A 17,540-nucleotide genomic window follows, 5' to 3' on the forward strand; every position below is an offset into this window, starting at 1 on the left:
TTCCCCAAATGTATTTGCCATCAGAAGTGAGCAGCTCAACTGTTAAAACTGGGTTAAGAAAAACACTGTGGGTTTTTCAAGGGTGAAGCATTTCCCGAGTGGAAAAGCCTCCCCACAGAACACCAAGTACCTTAGAGATCCTCTCCTTAGTTTCCTACATCCATGTTGTGCTTGAAAAGTTTCTGGAGAGCACAAGCCCAATTCTCCCCAACATTGAAAGATTAGGGTTTGGATTTAGGGTACTCAGCAACCCCAGAAGTGCCTATGTTGGTAATTTTTATTGTGCTTTAACAGATCCCTACCCCTCTGCATTAGAAGCAAAGACCCAGATAATTAGGGACTGAAGAGAACTGCAGATCTGTAGTTTCAATTCTTGGTTCAACCCTCTTTCCCAAATAACTTCTTTATGGAAATATATCCCCTCTGTCCTTTTAGAAAGAGAATCTACACAGAATTAATCATCTACACCTCCAAAACACCACACATTTAGAAAAAAAATGAGATGAAAGCCCCACAAAAGCCTGCATTTCAATTCTGGTTAGTGTTCTCCCTGTCAACCTGGCAAAAGTTCACACAGGAATAGGTTTGTTTTTCACACTCAATTCAAAAGGTGAATGTTTTTATTGTGTAGGGTCAGTGACTCAGTAAACAGCTCAACCCTTCATCAGGCTTGCTAGCAGGAAGGAGGTGACTGTACAGGAGATTCCTAAAGTTCCTGGATGAAGTAAAAACACCCAGCACAGTAAAAGCTGACTGCAAAAGCTACATTGCTTACACAGAAGAGAATTCCAAGCACAGCAATTTTTCCAAGCTGCTCCAAGTGATGGGGGATACAGACATGGTTGCTTTGGTGGGAGCACACAAGCTGAGCACAACCCCAGGTGAGGTGACCCACATCCATTTTCACACCAACCTCACCTGAAGGACTCAATCTTGCTGTTAAACCTCCAAACTGAATTAAGGGCCCCCTCAGATGCAACACCCTGAGGACACATTCCCACCAGGTCCAGAGTACTCAAGAACTGTGGGAGCCCTCAAACACCTGGACATCACCTATGCAAACCTGCAGGAAAGCAGCACAAAACCACACTGGGTCCCTTTTGACTATGCAAGCTCCTTGCCAACTGCAGGAGTTTTCTTTCTACATTTGCCTTCTTGTGCATTTGTCTGCTAATTACTACTAAACTGTTGACAATCAGGACTGCACAACATCAAAGGGGGGTGTCCTTCAGAAGCTTCCAGTCCTTCTAGCTGCCAAACTCAAGAGCTTACAGCTAAAAAAAACAACATGAAAGATGACAGTAGCTTTTCAGGGTACAGCAAGTGATGACATCTATAGTTACAGTCTTTTCCAGCTGCCCACTGAAGGGTCTTTAAGGGATCTGAGTTTATTTTTCCCCTCACAGTGCCATCTGTATGAACTGGAGTTGCTTTTAGTCCTCTGGCTTCCCCTGAGAGGGCCTGACCATTTGGTGCACAGATAGGGTTACTGTTCTTTAAAACATCTGTACTTCTCATTTTCAACTACCAGCCTCCTGTAAAAAAACGAGAGGACAACATTGCACAACTCCAACAAGATGTTTCAATGACAACAACTTCAACAGGCCAATGGTTTGTGACAATAAATTGAAGATTATTTTCCCAGTTCAGACAATCTAGTAATTACTGCCTTGAGGATAGAAACTTGGTGTTGAGGTCAATTCAGACATTTCCAAATGCTGTATGAAACCAGTGTAGTTAGGAAATAATCATCATAAAACCTTCCCTTTAATTGTTTGGTGTTGACAAGTTGGTGGGTCCAAAATTTATCCAGTAGGGATCAACACACTTACCTATTGTCCCTGTTTCGCAATAATCCTGAGTTCCTTCCTGGAATACAAGACAGTGTCTTTATAACTGGGGAGCAAGCAAGGGATCTGAGGATGGAGCATCTGTTGACAGGGACAGCCTAATGCTCACTGAGCCACAGAAGGAATAAGCAAACACTTCAACAGTGTGGGTTTGTGGAACTAAAAATACTTAAAAGCAAAAATGATCCCGTGGAAACGTGTTCAGCAAGCTGAGAAAAAGGAAAAACCGAAGCAGTTGCCTCAAGAGTTACTGCTGAGAAGACAAAACATTGCAGATAATATATACCAAGCCATTTGCTCTAGTTATTCAGGGTTCTGTCACGTCTCATCTTTCCAGGAAAGCCTACGTGTAAGAAAGCTTCATGTTTTTCCTCCAAAAAATACCTTAGCCTTGGTGTAACCTTGTCTCCTTGTCCAGAGGGCAGGGGTGAAGCACCAACGTGTTAAAACTCCCCTGTAATTTAGAATGGATGGGTAGAAACAAGCCTGTCTGGTGTGGTAATGAACAGAAGTGAGCTCGTGTCACTTAAGCAAATCTCTCTTCATGATTTCTAGGTAGTTTCAAGTTCCCTGCCTGAGCACTGAGCCACCAGGGTGACACACATTTCAGCAGGACAAAGCTGGACAAGCAATTTTTTTCCCTAAGCAAAGCATGACTGCTTCTTTGTTCAAATCCCTGTGTAACCAGAAATTAATGCTGGGTGATGTAACCAGAGTTTTGGAGGCTCGTTTTTTTTCTCCAAAGCCTGCCTGAAGTTACTGCAATGGATGCAAATTACCCAAGAACATCAATTCCTTGCAAAATAATCAGCTTTACCAAGCAAACCCCAAATTCATCGTATCGATGAGAAGATTAAGCCACCCTGTGTGTCCCCAAGACATTTCCCTTTCAGGTCACTCCTCCTGATGACTCCTTTCATTCCAACGAAGGGTGGTTGCTTTCAACACCTTTGTCCCTCCTTCCACAGCATCTCTAGATGCTAGAAAAACTCTCAGCCTTGCCAACCTCATGTCAGTCTCCCTACTCATCACCCAAGGGCTTTAAACAGGAGGGGACATAATCACACTGCTTCACCACACCATAAGAATGTGACACAAACAGGTCCTGCCACCTCCTAAACAGATGCAGATAAATTGCACTCAGGTTTCATCCAAGCTGATGGAAAACTCCAGGGGAAGAGCACACTGCTCTCAGGTATCACCACTGACTGTGCCACCAGCCTGGTCCAAGCAGCCTGTGTTCCCAATGCAAAATGAATGAATTCATCTCTGCTCTTAATTCCAGGAAACCACAATCCATCACAGCACTCAAAAAAACTGCCCCTCTGTGAGAATTCCTGTTAAGACTCCCTTGGTGAATTTCCTTGGAACTATCATATCCAATATTTCATACACAGGAAAAAAAAAAATCATCATACTCTGTCAAGCCATATTCTTGTTTTTAAGCTGTTGCTTCACTGCTGTTTGGTGAGGTCTGGGGTTCTCCAGCACACCCTCCAGAAGTTACCAGTGTTTTGATGATGGTATTGATGGAATTGATGACTGGGAATATCAAAACACCTCCTCTGAGCAATTTCCTCTCTAGGTGAGCACAACACTCCTGTCTGCTGGACATTTGCATCTCATTCAGCAGCTTCAAATGGTCAAACATATCAGCTTAACACCTGAACTCTCCCTTAGTTACTGGGCAGTACAAAGTATCATGTAGATACGACAATTACATCCCTACCTTGGGACCAAAGCCACTGCCACACAGATTCCAAATCCAACTTCTCCTGAGGGTTACAGGATTTGGGAAGTGCTCCTGTTTTACAGTTCCTTTCATAAAGCCCATTATTTCCTCATCTGTTTGCAGTGACTCCACAGAACACAGACTGAAGATGCACACATGGGGCATCATCACCCTCCAAAGTTGTACTGCATGAAAAGCTGATGCAAACTGGGATTCATCCATACCCATGTGCACTCTTCCCAGTTTAACAGCAGCCTGTTCCTGCTTGTGGGTCATTCAGAACTAGGCTCCTTGATGCCAACCCTGGGCTGAGTCTTTTTTGTTCATTGTTTTGGGGTTTTTTGAAATATATAGTGGGCATAAGGATCTTACCCAGCGACATAAAGCACCTATTCCTGGGGCTATAAGGAAAAACAGAGTCACTGGGGAAATTCAAAGTATTAACCACAAACAAGACCACTGCAGTGAATACAAAACTGATGAACTGTGCTATCAACACTTGATTACCTGCTTGTGAGCATGATCGTAGGAGTTTATGTGGTTGTCAAACTCCTGATGCTTTTGGTACTGCTTGTCACAGAGTTCACAGTAGAAGTTTGCTCTGAGGTCTTCCAAAGCCTTGGCAATTGCCTTTTCTTTATCCACATAATCCTACAAAATGAATAAAGAAAATTAAAATGCTTCTGTTAAACTTCCTGTAAAACAAACTGGAAGATCATTACTTAATCCTTTAAGGGAAAATAGTCTTTAAGAGAACCTGAGCATGCAATTATATTTATTAAGCTGAACAGCTTGGCAAATTAAAAAGTATGAAGGATAACTCTGCAATACCAGCCTACCCTTGGTTTCCTAGCACAGAGCATAACCCTGTCATTAGTATGGGTATCAGTAAAAGGAGGTTGCTTTAAAAAAGTAATCTTGTGCTGATGGCAGGAAGGCAGGTTTGTGGCTGCAAGAGGAGACCTTGCTGAGCTGTCTTGAGATAAAACCAGAGGGTCAAAGCCTCAAGCTAACTCCTAAACAACCCAGCAGCTGCCTGCTCACATAAGCTGCACGAAATGCACATCAAGCACAGAGGATCACTGCTTTGGGAACAGAAATCTTACAACTTTAAATGCTGATACTTCCTCCATTTTGAGTGCTAACAGATGTCTGCTTGATCTCAGTTTGTCTGCAATTCAACAGGGAGGAACATGGATCCGTGGCTGGGCAAGCACAGCTCAGAAACTGCCCAGCCCAATTCACTCCCCTGGAACTGTCCAGGCAGGGAAACCTTCCCAGGAGGAATGCTGTGCAGCAGCTCAGCAGTGACCACGCTGGGAGTGGGCCCAAGGAGCTGCCAGGTAACGAAGGAAGGGCAGGGAGATCACCTTAGAGGTTGCAAAGTATTTTTCTTTCTGTAATTCAACATTTGTGTCAGTGCAAAACCAAACCCCTGAGGTGCCTCGGTTGGCAGCGCTCGCGTCCTCCCCTCTTTGCTCCACAGCAAAGCAGCAGCATTTGGATTGGAAGTGGCAAAAGTGGCAAAAAGCTCTGGGATTCTGGAAATCCCAGTGCCTCAAGTGGTTGTGATGGCTGGAATGGCTGGAAGTCTGAGTGCCTGGATGTGAGCCCATCGTGCTGCTCCAAGGGATGTCCCCTGGGCACAGCCCCAGCCCCCTGGAGGGCTCTGAGACACACGAAGCAGCTTCCCCCTCCAGCCACTTCAGCTCCAATCCCACCACCAAGATGACTAAAATCGTCCTTCTTCACAAGAAAGCTGGAGAAGTTTTGCTTTCACAAAATGGAAGCACTTATCCTGGTGCATCTTTCAAATAAAAGCTCCAAGGGCTGCATTACAAAGCAGGCTGCCCTCACAGCCACTTGCCATCTGCATTTCAACTGGAATAAAGATCAATGATGAAAGAAAAAGAGGAGCTTAACATTTAAGAAAAAGCACCTGAGAGATTCTGCCTTCAATACAAACTTCTTATGGGAAATCTCCTTTCATTACCAAGAGCAAACATTTAGAAGAGATTTACTATGAAAACGTTTTTCTTTTATTTAAGGCCTTCTTCAAAGCAATGTGGTTTATCACTCAGTTACCACATCAACATGACATTAAAATAATATTGCTGAGCCTGTTCTCATTAATGCAAAATTCATGTCTAAAATTTCAACACCCAGAAGGGGATGAAACCTGAAAAATTCTACTACTAACAGGGTTTTTTTCAGTTTAAAGCACCTTCTAAATAAAATAAAATCAAATCTATTTTAAGTTCCTGCTTCCATCTATTACTGGAGGCCCTTGTTAAGAAGAAAAAAATATCAACAAAACTATCTAGAGGTTTGAGCCTCAAGCAGGTCCCTGGGAGGAGAAAGGAAAACAGAGCAGTGTGAGATCCACAGAACAATGATATTTCAGGTTCCTCTGAAACCCCAACAAGCTTCCTGTGCCATGTGCAGGGTTTTTTCAGGCAGCATCCTGTGGCTAAATAGTAAACCAGCCATTTGCTGATCAGAATCTCTACAAAAGAAGGGAATTAAAGACCATTTTTTGCTTGTTTCTTGGCTGCAGACTTATCTGAAATTCCTTTGAGGTTCCCTGAATGGCTCATCAGGATGCAATTACATAATGGGCTCCTGCAGAGCCAGGGAGAAAAAAAGATGCTTGCAGAGACTTTAATACAGAAATGCAGTGATAAAGTGTGCTCATAAAAACACCTCTGAGTTGGGATCAGACTGCTACTTCTCCAGAGCTCCTGAAAGAAAGAAAGAATCTGTGCTGAATAACAGCAGGAAGACAAACCATCGTCAGAGAGCGACCGACGTGGGTTCAACTGCCTTTGAAAAGGCAACTGCAGAACCCAAGAACTGAACCACAAATCCCTCTGCAGACCTGAGATCACAGAGTCACAGAGTGGTGGGGGTGGGAAGGGACCTCTGGAGAGCATCCATCCAACCCCTGCCAGAGCAGGATCCCCTAGAGCAGATCCCACAGGAACACATCCAGGAGGGTGGGAATGTCTCCAGGGATGGAGACTCCACCAGCTCCCTGGGCAGCCTGTCCCAGGGCTCTGCCACCCTCACAGCAAAGAAGTTTCTCCTCATGTTCAGCTTGACCCTCCTGGGCTCCAGGTTGTGCCCATTGCCCCTTGTCCTGTCACTGGGCACCACTGGGAAGAGTCTGGCCCCATCCTCCTGCCACCCCCTGGAGATATTGATCAGCACTGAGCAGATCCCCCCTCAGCCTCCTCCTCTCCAGGCTCAACAGCCCCAGCTCTCCCAGCCTTTCCTCACAGGCAGATGCTCCAGCCCCCTCAGCATCTCAGTGCCCTGGGCTGGACTCTCTCCAGCAGCTCCTTGTCCTTCTGGAACTGGGCAGCCCAGCACTGGGCCCAGTTCTCCAGCTGGGGCCTCCCCAGGGCAGAGCAGAGGGGCAGGAGAACCTCCCTGACCTGCTGGCCACGCTCTTCTTGATGCCCCCAGGATGGCATTGGCCTCCTTGGCCACCAGGGCACATTGTTGGCTCCTGGTCAGCCTGTTGGCAACCAGGACCCCCAGGTCTTCTTCTCCATACTTCACCAGATGCAGTTCACACAAGGGCTCCTACCAGCTACTCTGAAACAAAGAAATACTTTCTGCTCAACAGCTGCTGCTGCCTGCAGGGGCTGCAGAAAGAGAACCAGGCTTTACCCTAGGGCTGTTCTTCCCAAAACAGGAGCAAAGCACACAGAGGAAGCCTCACTGCTCTCCTGTAGCTTTTAAGCAGCGAAATAAAATAAATAAAATTCAAGGAAGTGAATAAGCAGTTTGTTAAAATAGAAATCTCAATAATTACAAAAATAGAATATTTAATTCCTACTACTCCAGCCTATTCTTCCCCTCTGCTCATTCCTTGTGAGTACTGGAGAATTGTGTCCAGTTCTGGAGCTCCTACTATAAGATGGATATGGAGCTTCTGGACAGAGTCCAGAGGAGGCCACAGAGATGATCCAAGGGCTGGAGCAGCTCTGCTCTGGGGACAGGCTGGGAGAGTTGGGGTGTTCAGCCTGGAGAAGAGAAGGCTCCAGGGAGACCTTAGAGCACCTTCCAGTGCCTGAAGGGGCTCCAGGAAAGCTGGGGAGGGGCTTGGGACAAGGGCAGGGAGGGATGGGATGGGGGGAATGAATTGAAACTGGAAAAGGGAGATTGAGGTGAGACATGAGGAGGAAATTCTTCCCTGTGAGGGTGGTGAGAGCCTGGCCCAGGTTGCCCAGGGAAGCTGTGGCTGCCCCAGCCCTGGCAGTGTTGAAGGGCAGGTTGGATGGGGCTGGGAGCAGCCTGGGCTGGTGGGAGGTGTCCCTGCCCGTGCAGGGGGTGGGACTGGATGATCTTTAAGGTCCCTTCCAACCCAAACCATTCCATGACTCTATGACATAACTGTATGGTTCTGTCAGAACAAATCCTCTTGCTTTTAGCCTGTGGGAATTTGGATGTTGATGCTCCCATGTCAGTACCTTGTATTTCTGCCTCAGCTCCTCAGTGTCTTCCTTCTCCACCTCCAGCACCCGCCTCCGCTCCGTGGCATCCTCGGCATAGTCGAGCTTTTCAAAATAAATAAAAGAAAGCAATAAAATATAATAGAAGATGCAATTTGTCCCAGAAATCGTTTGCACTACTGAGACTGCCAGAATGTGTAACTTTAAAAAGATGAGGTCTGAAACAGAATCTTTGCAGATCATAATTGACTTCCCCAGTGTCACCCCCCAGTGTGACCCCCATGCCCAACGCTTCATTGATCCCCCCGAGGTGGCTCCTGGCAGGTCTGTCCCCTGCTGGTGGCAGCCTCAGCTCTGTGGAAGTGAGATCACAAAGCCCAGGAATTCTGGATAGAACCCAGCCCTCTGAACTCAGCTACTCCTGGGAAGAACCATGACTATGTCTTTTGAGAAGTCTCTTCTTCCTGTGTTACGTGCTAATTTTTCTTTACCTCTGAGGCACAATTTGTCATTTTTACATTTCTTTAGAGCCAAGCAAGGAGGGGCAGGGAGCAGGGGAGGAGCTGGGTGAGCTTACCTCCATCTCCATCCTCCCCATGCCCATGACATCATACTTGACAACGATAGGGATGGGATCTGTCCTCCCTGCAAGAGGAACACACACACAGGGGGTCAGGAGCTGGTCTGTCACCACAGCTCGTTTTACACATTGGGTTTGGGTGGTTAGAGATCTTGCCTTGGAGTGCAGAGACCAGAAAGCTACAGTGAACCAAACACGAGCCATTCTCACAGCTTACAGCCAAACCTGCTGCTCAGCTCAAACTGCTCAGTTAGATTCACCCCACGTGTTGATCACTGGTATTTTCTGAACATTAACTGGTCACGTAAAACATACTGGTGGTTAATGTTCAATCATGCCCAGTCCCAGGGCAGGGTTGTTACCAGGACTTGAGAAATCAACCTTCTCCTCCGTGCTTCCACATCAGGCAATACATTCTCCCCATCTTCTGATGCAAGTGAGAAAACCATTAAATTCATTTTACTGCTCTACCACATTAATAATTGAGGAGGACTTTCCTGGAAGAGATGTGGAAGCCTCCCCCCCCGCCAACTTCTGTCCCTTCCCAAGAGCAAAGAAAGCTGACTGGGAAGTGTGGCACAGAAGCCAAGCTGCTTTCATCCAAAAAGACCTCCTGGTGCAGGCCAGGTGGTCAAACACCTGCTTCCCCAGCTCCTGCAGAGATGGCTCTAGTGCTCCCCGTGTCTCCTGTAAGCTGTGAAAAGGACTAGTTGCGAAGAAAATTGACTTTGAACTAATCAAACTATGCTGGAGATTTTTTTTTATTTGTTTAAAACATCTCTTTAATCCACTCATAACCAGCCAAACAAAGCAAAATGGGGCAGACAAGCACTTTACTACCACAGCTTTTGGGTTTTTTTAAAAATTATTATTACTTTTTTTATTTTTTACATCACAACTGGTGCTGCTGGTTGTGATGTAAGCCCACTGAAAAAAGTACTTACCTTACCCGGTGCATACCTTGAGTGAAAAAACAGAGTGTTTACTTCCCTTATCATTGCTCTCGGATTGGTGTAAACAACTGTTTTGTTATACACACATACACATATATTATACCTTTGGGCTACAAGATCTACAAGTTTTCGTCTTGCCAAAAATATTCCATTGCCATCCACATGTGCAAAAGGCTGGAGGCTTTAAAACTGCCTCAGAAAACCTGTGTAGGCATCAACTTCTCTCTTCTCCAACATCAGCTTTCTCCAATTCCTGCAAAAAGCAACAGTCCACAGACCTCAGACTCCACAGAGTCTTCAAGAGCAACTTACTCTGGTCAGATTGGTATCTTTTGAACTCTTAAAGTACAGAGGCATGTGTTTCTTTATTTCAGAAACAAGTTCATTTCATTAATTACTTGATGGTTTTGATATGCCCGTGAGTTGGACAGGCATATACCCACCAAGGCCAAAAATATTGGATATGCTGAGCCAAAAGTGTTGGAAATTGAGCTTTCATTTGGGTGTTTCAAGTGGTCTCCATTTGACAATCTCTTTCACGCCCAATGGTATAATAAAGTAAGCAGTGACTGCAATTTTTAGCAAAAGGACCAAATCAAAGACAGGTTATAAAAATGACTTCCTAAGTGCAATATCACTTTCATAACGTCTCAGCCAGGGATTTACTGGTAAGTGGTGAACCCAAATGGAATGGCTGGCAGCAACTGCCAACAATTGATATTAATTTATTCAAAATTTTTTTTTGCCAAGCTTTTTTCTTTCTTTTTTTTGTTTGTTTTGGTTTGTTGTTTGTTTCAGGTTTTTTTATCTTTGTTTCTCCAGCAATCCAGATCTTTTGATGCAGCCTCATTGCCCTGGTAAACCCCTGTGTACAAACAATGCATCAGTACTTTTGCCTTCTAAGGCAGTCAAAGTTTGGTTTTGTTTTTCAAAATCTATTTGGAAATTGCAGTAGCAAGTGCTAGTGCCCATCTTGGGGGAGGGGAAAAAAAAAATAAATCAAGTTTGGACAGTATTAGAAATTTACGTTTAAACTGATTTTGGCAGTTCTAACACAAACAGAAACATCCCTTCTTAGCAATACCCTTTAATGAACAAGGATCAGACAAGTGTGCATAAAGAAAGGAAAGGAAAGGAAAATGAAAGACCAAGCAGAAGGATGATGGCTACAACAGAGAAAGTAAGCCTAACATATTGGTGCACTGATGACAAAAGGAGTAATTCAGTCTGAAAATAAAAAATTACCACTGCTAAGTTTACCATCACCACAACAAGTCCAGGATCATAACGCTGTAAAAAAGAAACACCATTTGTTAGGCAGAAACCATCAGGGGCAGAAAACAGGCCGTTTGTAGTAGGCAGGTAGGATGGGTTAAAAAAAAGATGATACAAAAAAAAATCATACGAGGCTTCTTCCTCACCCCTCCACCCCATCACCATGCTCTGCCCGGTGGAATCAGGGAGCAGGAAGACTTTGAGCAGTTGGTTTTTGCTTCCAGAGCTGTGCTGGCAACCTGAAATTTCTGGGTGCTGGAAGAGGCTGAGCTCCTGGGGACGGCCCCGTCCAGGAGAGGCAGCGGGGCACACGTCAGCAGGCAGTTTAAAAAGGCAACAAACCAAGATCAATTAATGGCAAATATTTGGAGTCAAAAGGAGCTCTGTTTGCAGGAGAATACTCAATGTGCAAAGCAATGTCTTTGTTTTAAGCTTCCCCATCGTTTCATTAGGAATGAAATCCCAGGGCAGGCAGCCAAGCCCGGCCAGCACTCTGAGCACGTAGCGCGGCTCCGGGCAGCGCTGCCCGGCCCCAGCACCAGCACCACGGCTCCAGCCAGGGCTGCAGGACACACTGCTGGGCCACGGGGGCCAGGGGACCCTCACTCCATCTCCTTGGAAAGCCACCATGGCTGATGGGAAGAAACAAGCTGGGTGGCCAAGGGGCCTCTGCTCACCCCCCTGGCTGCCAAGCAGAAGGTGGAGAAGGGCCAAAGGGGAAACTGGGACTTTTAAAGTGAAGCTCTTTAAGTTCTTCTTCTAAAGAACTTCCTCAAGACAATTTATTCCAGAGCTACCCTGCATGAAAACAGCATCTTTACCAGCATGTAAACGAGGCTCTCAAGATGTTGTGAGACTCCCAGGTTTAGGGTTCCTGCTGGCCCTTTTTGGGTACACAGATACACTAGAAGCGGGAACCTGAGTTGTCAGGGAAGGGCAACAATTCCCACACTGAGAACTAACCCCCTCAGTACAGTAAATCATGCACAACACACAAGGCTGTGACCATGGCCACCCCCCTAACATCCCAGAAAGGGTATTTTCTTCCTGAATCAGCTCACAAACTCCTCCTAAAGATTGGTCACACTACACTACAAACCCCAGAGAGGGTTAATTTATGAAACACTTCCACACAAGGGGAAAACGTCTGTGGAGGGGAAGTGTAACACTCCAGTGGGATGGGAAAACACAAACAGCTAACTCAGGAGCTGCACTTCAGGAAAGCCAATTTCTTCAGGTAAATTCAGTTTGCAATAATTTCCTTCATTCAGAAATTAAATGAGATTTCAAAGCTGACCAGACACACTTGTTTTGTTCCCATCTTCCCAAGAAAAAAAGGGGGAAACGTTTCTTCCAGCTTGTGAAAAAATTTCTCCTGCCCCCCAAGTATGTCCCAAGAGCCACCCCCCTTCCTAGAGCCCTCCAGGCAGGCAGGCTTCTCCAAATTCACTTCTTTTAATTGCACAAAGTTCTTGGAGATGAGCAAATACTTTGCCAGCAGTGCTAGAAATTAAGGAATTCTGGGAAAAGAGTTAATCCCAACACTCCAGGGCTCCAGTACCAGCCCCTGAGTCATGCTGTAGGCTGAGGATCCTGGCTTGGCAGCTGCCAGCTGGGCATGTGTGCTCCATCCTTGGACACAGCAAGTGGATGCTGCTCTGCTCCTTGGAGCATGATGCTGCACCAGATGGACCTGCCCCCTGAGCCCCTCTAGAAAGGCTGCCACACTCCACACTAGGGAACATTTTATCTTCTTAGCAACACCCTTTTATCTTCTTATTCTAAACAGAACAGTTCTCATTGACAACATGCATGTTCAGAACCCCTCCCTCAGCAGTATCATGCTCTACAAGATGTTTTTGAAGGTCTGCTTAAAGAGAAAGAACTTCTTCACCATGAGGACAGTCAGACATTGGAATAGTCTCCCAGGGGAAGTGGTGGATTCCCCCACATTGGACAGTTTGAAGTCTCAGCTTGACAGGGTGCTCACCTCATGTAAACTATAGTAGTACCTAGAGAGGTTAGACCAAATGATCCTTGAGGTCCCTTCCAACCTAACATTGTATGAAGATGCTCCCATGGCCCCTTACATTATGTGTTAATGTGATTCAATCAAATATATTTCAACATATCACTTATGCACTGGATGCAAACACCAGAGAGGTAACAGAACAGTCTTAATCCTGCTCACTACATTGATATCTTAATAGAAATTTCTCCCAGGTACAAGCTTCATGGGAAATAATCCTAAAGGACTGACTGATACCATGCTCTTCACTGGAGGATTCATGAACTATGTGTCTTGGGAGGGTACAAACAATGGGATGTGACCTCACTAAGCACTGAGGGGTTTTACTTATTCACTGTCTTTATGCTGCAACTGAAAATAAAACTAAAATAAGAGACAACCTTCTAAAAGGTTTTAATAGCAGTTGGGAATGGATGTGGAAGAGATGGGAAACAGGGCTGTGAGAAGGGAGAACTGGGGAGTGGATGATCACAATGCTGGGTCTAGTGGATCAGTCATAGAATGATTTGGGTTGGAAGGGACCTTAAAGATCATCCAGGCCCACCCCCTGCATGGGCAGGGACACCTCCCACCAGCCCAGGCTGCTCCAAGCCCCATCCAACCTGCCCTTCAACACTGCCAGGGATGGGGCAGCCACAGCTTCCCTGGGCAACCTGGGCCAGGGTCTCACCACCCTCACAGGGAAGAGTTTCCTCCTCATGTCTGACCTCAATCTCCTCTCTGCCAGTTTAAAACCATGACCCCTTGCCATTACCCTAGAGGGTCAGTTTGTTTGGTCACCAGTGGTACAAACCTGCAGGCTATGGAAGGTGAAGAGGTCCCCGGGCAGACCCAGGCATGAGCCCCACTCCACTGCAGAGTCTGTGCAGACAGGAGGGAGGAATCCCTGTACTTGTGGGTGAGCTTCAGTTTTCAAAGCTGAGGTTTTACAGCAAGCTCTCGAAACTTCCCTGGGTCTATCACATGTTTCCATAGCCCAACAGTCACCTTGGTGAAAATTCAGACTCCTCATTGAGCACAGTCAAAGAGATGAGAAGGTGAGAGCCCTGGCAGGCTCTGCAGAGCTCCTCACTGGCTAAAACTCACACTAGGTTATCAAGCTGCTTCTGATTGCTGCAAGAAGCAAATAAACAAACAAGGGCAGCCTTTTATCCTGGTTTCCTTTGGGAATTAGATCTGTAAGCTCATCCTGTTTATGTCAGATTTCTGGAAGGGGTCACAAACAAGAGATTCAAACAAACTATCATCCTCTGCAACAAGCATCAAGTCCCAGTCAGGAGAAACTTCTCCAAGTACACAAACACTGCCCTGCGAACTTAACCCTTACTAGGCAGGAGGGAAATGACAAGTGAAAGGCAAGTTGCAAACACCCCAATCACAGGGAAAACTTCCAACAGGAGCTCAAAACTTCAGAGCCACAGGTGCCACTTGCAGAAAACCAAGCAGAGGTCCCTGAACTTCTGCAAGGGAAGGCACGGAGCAGAGTCTGGGTCAAAAACCATCCCTGATCCAAACAATAATTGTATCAAATTACAACATGGAAGATGTTAAAGCAAGAACAGAAATCTTGGTTGATCTAGAATAGAAAGCAGAGGTAAGAGTTGCTTGGGAAGCTGAGAGGGCTGCAGAGCTCTGTCTGGCTTAAGGCTGCACTGCAAGAGCAAGGCAGGCCCTGCTCAGCCATGACTGCTGCTTCCCACTCACCCATCCTTCAGTTTGATAGCACTGCTTTAAAACCACACCCACACAAAAGGCAATAAAGCCTGGTACTGAGCCAAGAGAAGGATGTCTCTGTCACAATAAGGACGTGTCACTGAAAGAATAATGATCTCATTGACTACACACACTTGAGTAACCCATAAACTTATCACCCCTCATCGAAGGAAAGATCTTCCAGGTTCTAAAGCAAACAAGGGGCAAGTGCTTCCCCCAGAGGAGACTGAGGCATGAAGCAAACCTTCCTCTTGGTCTGCGGTCTCGTGGATTTCAACATGATCATGAAGATGGGTGGGATGATAGCAGGCTTTTCAAAGCTAACTTCACATCAAAACGTCTATTGCCATGATTTATGTTGCAAACACGAGTGTGGAAATGTTAGTTTATGCCAGAATCCAGCTTTCCATGAGGACACGTTGAGATACAACATGATAAGATTGTGTTCACATCTATGTCTTGGGTAAGACTGCCAAATCATTCCATACTTACTGAATCAAGGCACTGTTTAACATTTTTATCTCTCTCTTCCATGTTCTCTTGTATGTATTACAAAGCTTCAAATCCCAGAAAGGAACATAACATTCCTCAATTTCCTCATGGTGTTTTTCTCAGACACTCATTGTTCCATGTTCTCAAGGCCTGACAAACATCTACTCTGTCTGCCTTTGTGAGATCAGAGGATTTAACAAATGGGAGAATATATTAAGATATTAGCTGTAAACCATTTGGTGAAGTGGTGACAGAGCCAGGATTCAAGCTGGAATTCAAACCCTGAGCTTCTCCCTCCAAACTGCAGCTGCCAAACAATCCCAGTTGCTCCAGTGGTCAAAGGTCCACTTAATACTCCCCACATTGTCTAAGGAAAGCAGCAACCAGAAAACATGGAGTGCAGCACCCACAGCCACCTAACACCGTCTTGGAACAGTGACTCTTACTGAGCTGGAGCTCAGAAATGAGAATTATCACAAAGGCTGCCAGAGAAGGGATCTTTCCTGCCTTAGCCACAGGATCACTTCCCCACCTGCAGCTCTCCTCTCTGCACGTCTCCTAGCAGATCTTTCAGACAGTTCTGTTCTTTCACTCTACTCACCCTTTATACCAAGAGGAAAAACAAGAGCTTGTCTGAACAGATCTAGTGAAGAACATGCCAAATAAGAACTGCATCGTAGTAGAACTGCAGGGTGGGGGGAGTGATGACTATATTTATCACTGCAGAATTTGCAAGTCAGGGCAGAAATCCACTTGTGCTTTTTTCAAATTGAAAACCATGCAGCAAAAATACAGTTATATGGTGAAACTGAATTCTAGCATTTTCTAACAAATCTGATATATGTGACTTTTCTACCTAGTTAGACAATTGATATGCTCATGAAAGGATAAAAATAAAATCCAAAGTTCTGTTATGCACACTTGTAACTGCTGCTGTCGAGGTTTATACCGTGAGTTTGCAGCACACCTTGACCAACAGCATCTGCACTGCCCTGACAATTTGTAAAGGATTTATTGTTTTTAGCCTGAGAGGAAGAGCAGCTGCCTCCAGGAGGGGGTTCCCAGCTTTACAAGGCACTGCCAAGAGCTCCCATGCCACCAAACATGGCTCTGCCTGCAGGCAGCCTGCCTTAGTCCTGCTGCTCTCCAGGAGGAGTCAACCAGCCCTTCAAAACAGTCACGCTGAAATGATGCCAAAACTTTGCTAAAAACATAAGCAAACCAAAAGGCAGTTATTACTGCATAGGAGTTGGGGACAAAAGGCATTTCTTTTGGATCACAGGCTACAGTTCAAGCTACTGCTGCTTCCACTGTCCCAAAAGGGACATCCCTTCTCTATGCACAGCCACCTGCTGCTTCTGCCCTCTGAAAAATGAGACAACCCAGGTGTGAGCACCAAACAGCAAAGCCTTGAAACTTAAGTTTTCACATTTTCATCTCAATAATCAAGTGATGAAAAAGCTCCCTTCATTCCCTCCAGCCAGCCAAGGAGTGAACTTACATGTTTGAAGGCTCAACTCCAGCTCCACATGAAAACCTCGTATTATCTAAACTATTTGACTCAAGCAACATAAATACTTAAGAGTAGCTCTGCCATGTGCTCTGCTGCTGTAGCAAAATACTAGATTCTGATTCATTTCTCAGAGATACCACAAAAGACCAGGATAATCCCGGTCTTGGGAATACTGTGGCAATGTGAATTAATTAAATGCTTTAAAAAGTATCAGATTAATCATACACTACACGTGGTGTGTGCAGGGAGCTAGCTGGTGGCATAGGGAAACTTAACTGCTCTCTGTATGGGTGTGGGAGCAATTCTTAAAAGTTAAAGACATTTCTCTAAGAGAGGACTCTAAAAAGGCAAATCTAGGGAAGAGCACTGAATAATTAGTTATTACCCAGTACCCACTCACAGGGTGACAAGTTCTCCCTGTCCACCAAGGGTGGTCTGTCCTCCCTGAGAGTCCCTTCTGCACGACCAGGAAACATCAGCCCTTCCTCCCTGAGCAGTCCACACTCTCCCAACAGCCTCCATCTCCAGAAAACCCCACCTCGGGGGCTGCCCACCCTCCACAGCCCCTGCTATGACAGAGGAGGCAGCAGCATAACTACAAGGATGGTTGTGAATTAGCTCAGTGATACTGGAGATGGGGACATGACCCTTACAGCCTGCTTCTTCCCAGCCATCAGGTCTACCCTGCCCTCATTTACTAGCTGTTCCCACCACACACACTATAGTCCTGACCCCATCCCACAGCCCTCCAGGTCTTTGGATGTCACTCCCCAGATGAGCTAGATGACCGACTTCAGGACAGCCAAATTAAAACACCAGCCAGTCTGAAATGCCAGGTCATGTCACTCTGTCCCCTACACATTATCCTCTTCCTGAGCACACCAAATGCAGTCACACACTCTCTCGTGCTTTCTGGCAAAGCAAGTCCACAGCCTCTGTCCTT

General features: G+C 45.8%; 1 protein-coding gene across 6 annotated transcripts in view; it reads right to left on the reverse strand.

Annotated features, from left to right (window-relative positions):
- The window catches only part of GPATCH8 (G-patch domain containing 8), a 59,160-nt gene that overhangs the window by 13,023 nt on the left and 28,597 nt on the right, over positions 1 to 17,540 (reverse strand). For 5 of the 6 annotated variants that reach the window (XR_007891621.1, XM_051640282.1, XM_051640283.1 and 2 more), the window contains 3 exons: positions 8,620 to 8,687; positions 8,061 to 8,147; positions 4,090 to 4,233 (listed from right to left, as the gene is read on the reverse strand). Coding sequence is in view for 5 of the 6 variants with exons in the window: in XM_051640282.1 (XP_051496242.1) it covers positions 4,090 to 4,233; positions 8,061 to 8,147; positions 8,620 to 8,687 (299 nt within the window). In the remaining variant the exon portion in view is untranslated. Of the gene's footprint in view, positions 1 to 4,089; positions 4,234 to 8,060; positions 8,148 to 8,619; positions 8,688 to 10,820; positions 10,866 to 17,540 lie in introns of all 6 variants that reach the window. The other variant, XM_051640284.1, reaches the window with a different exon arrangement.

The sequence above is a fragment of the Apus apus genome, chromosome 25, assembly GCF_020740795.1.
Source record: "Apus apus isolate bApuApu2 chromosome 25, bApuApu2.pri.cur, whole genome shotgun sequence".
NCBI classification, from domain to species: Eukaryota; Metazoa; Chordata; class Aves; order Apodiformes; family Apodidae; genus Apus; species Apus apus.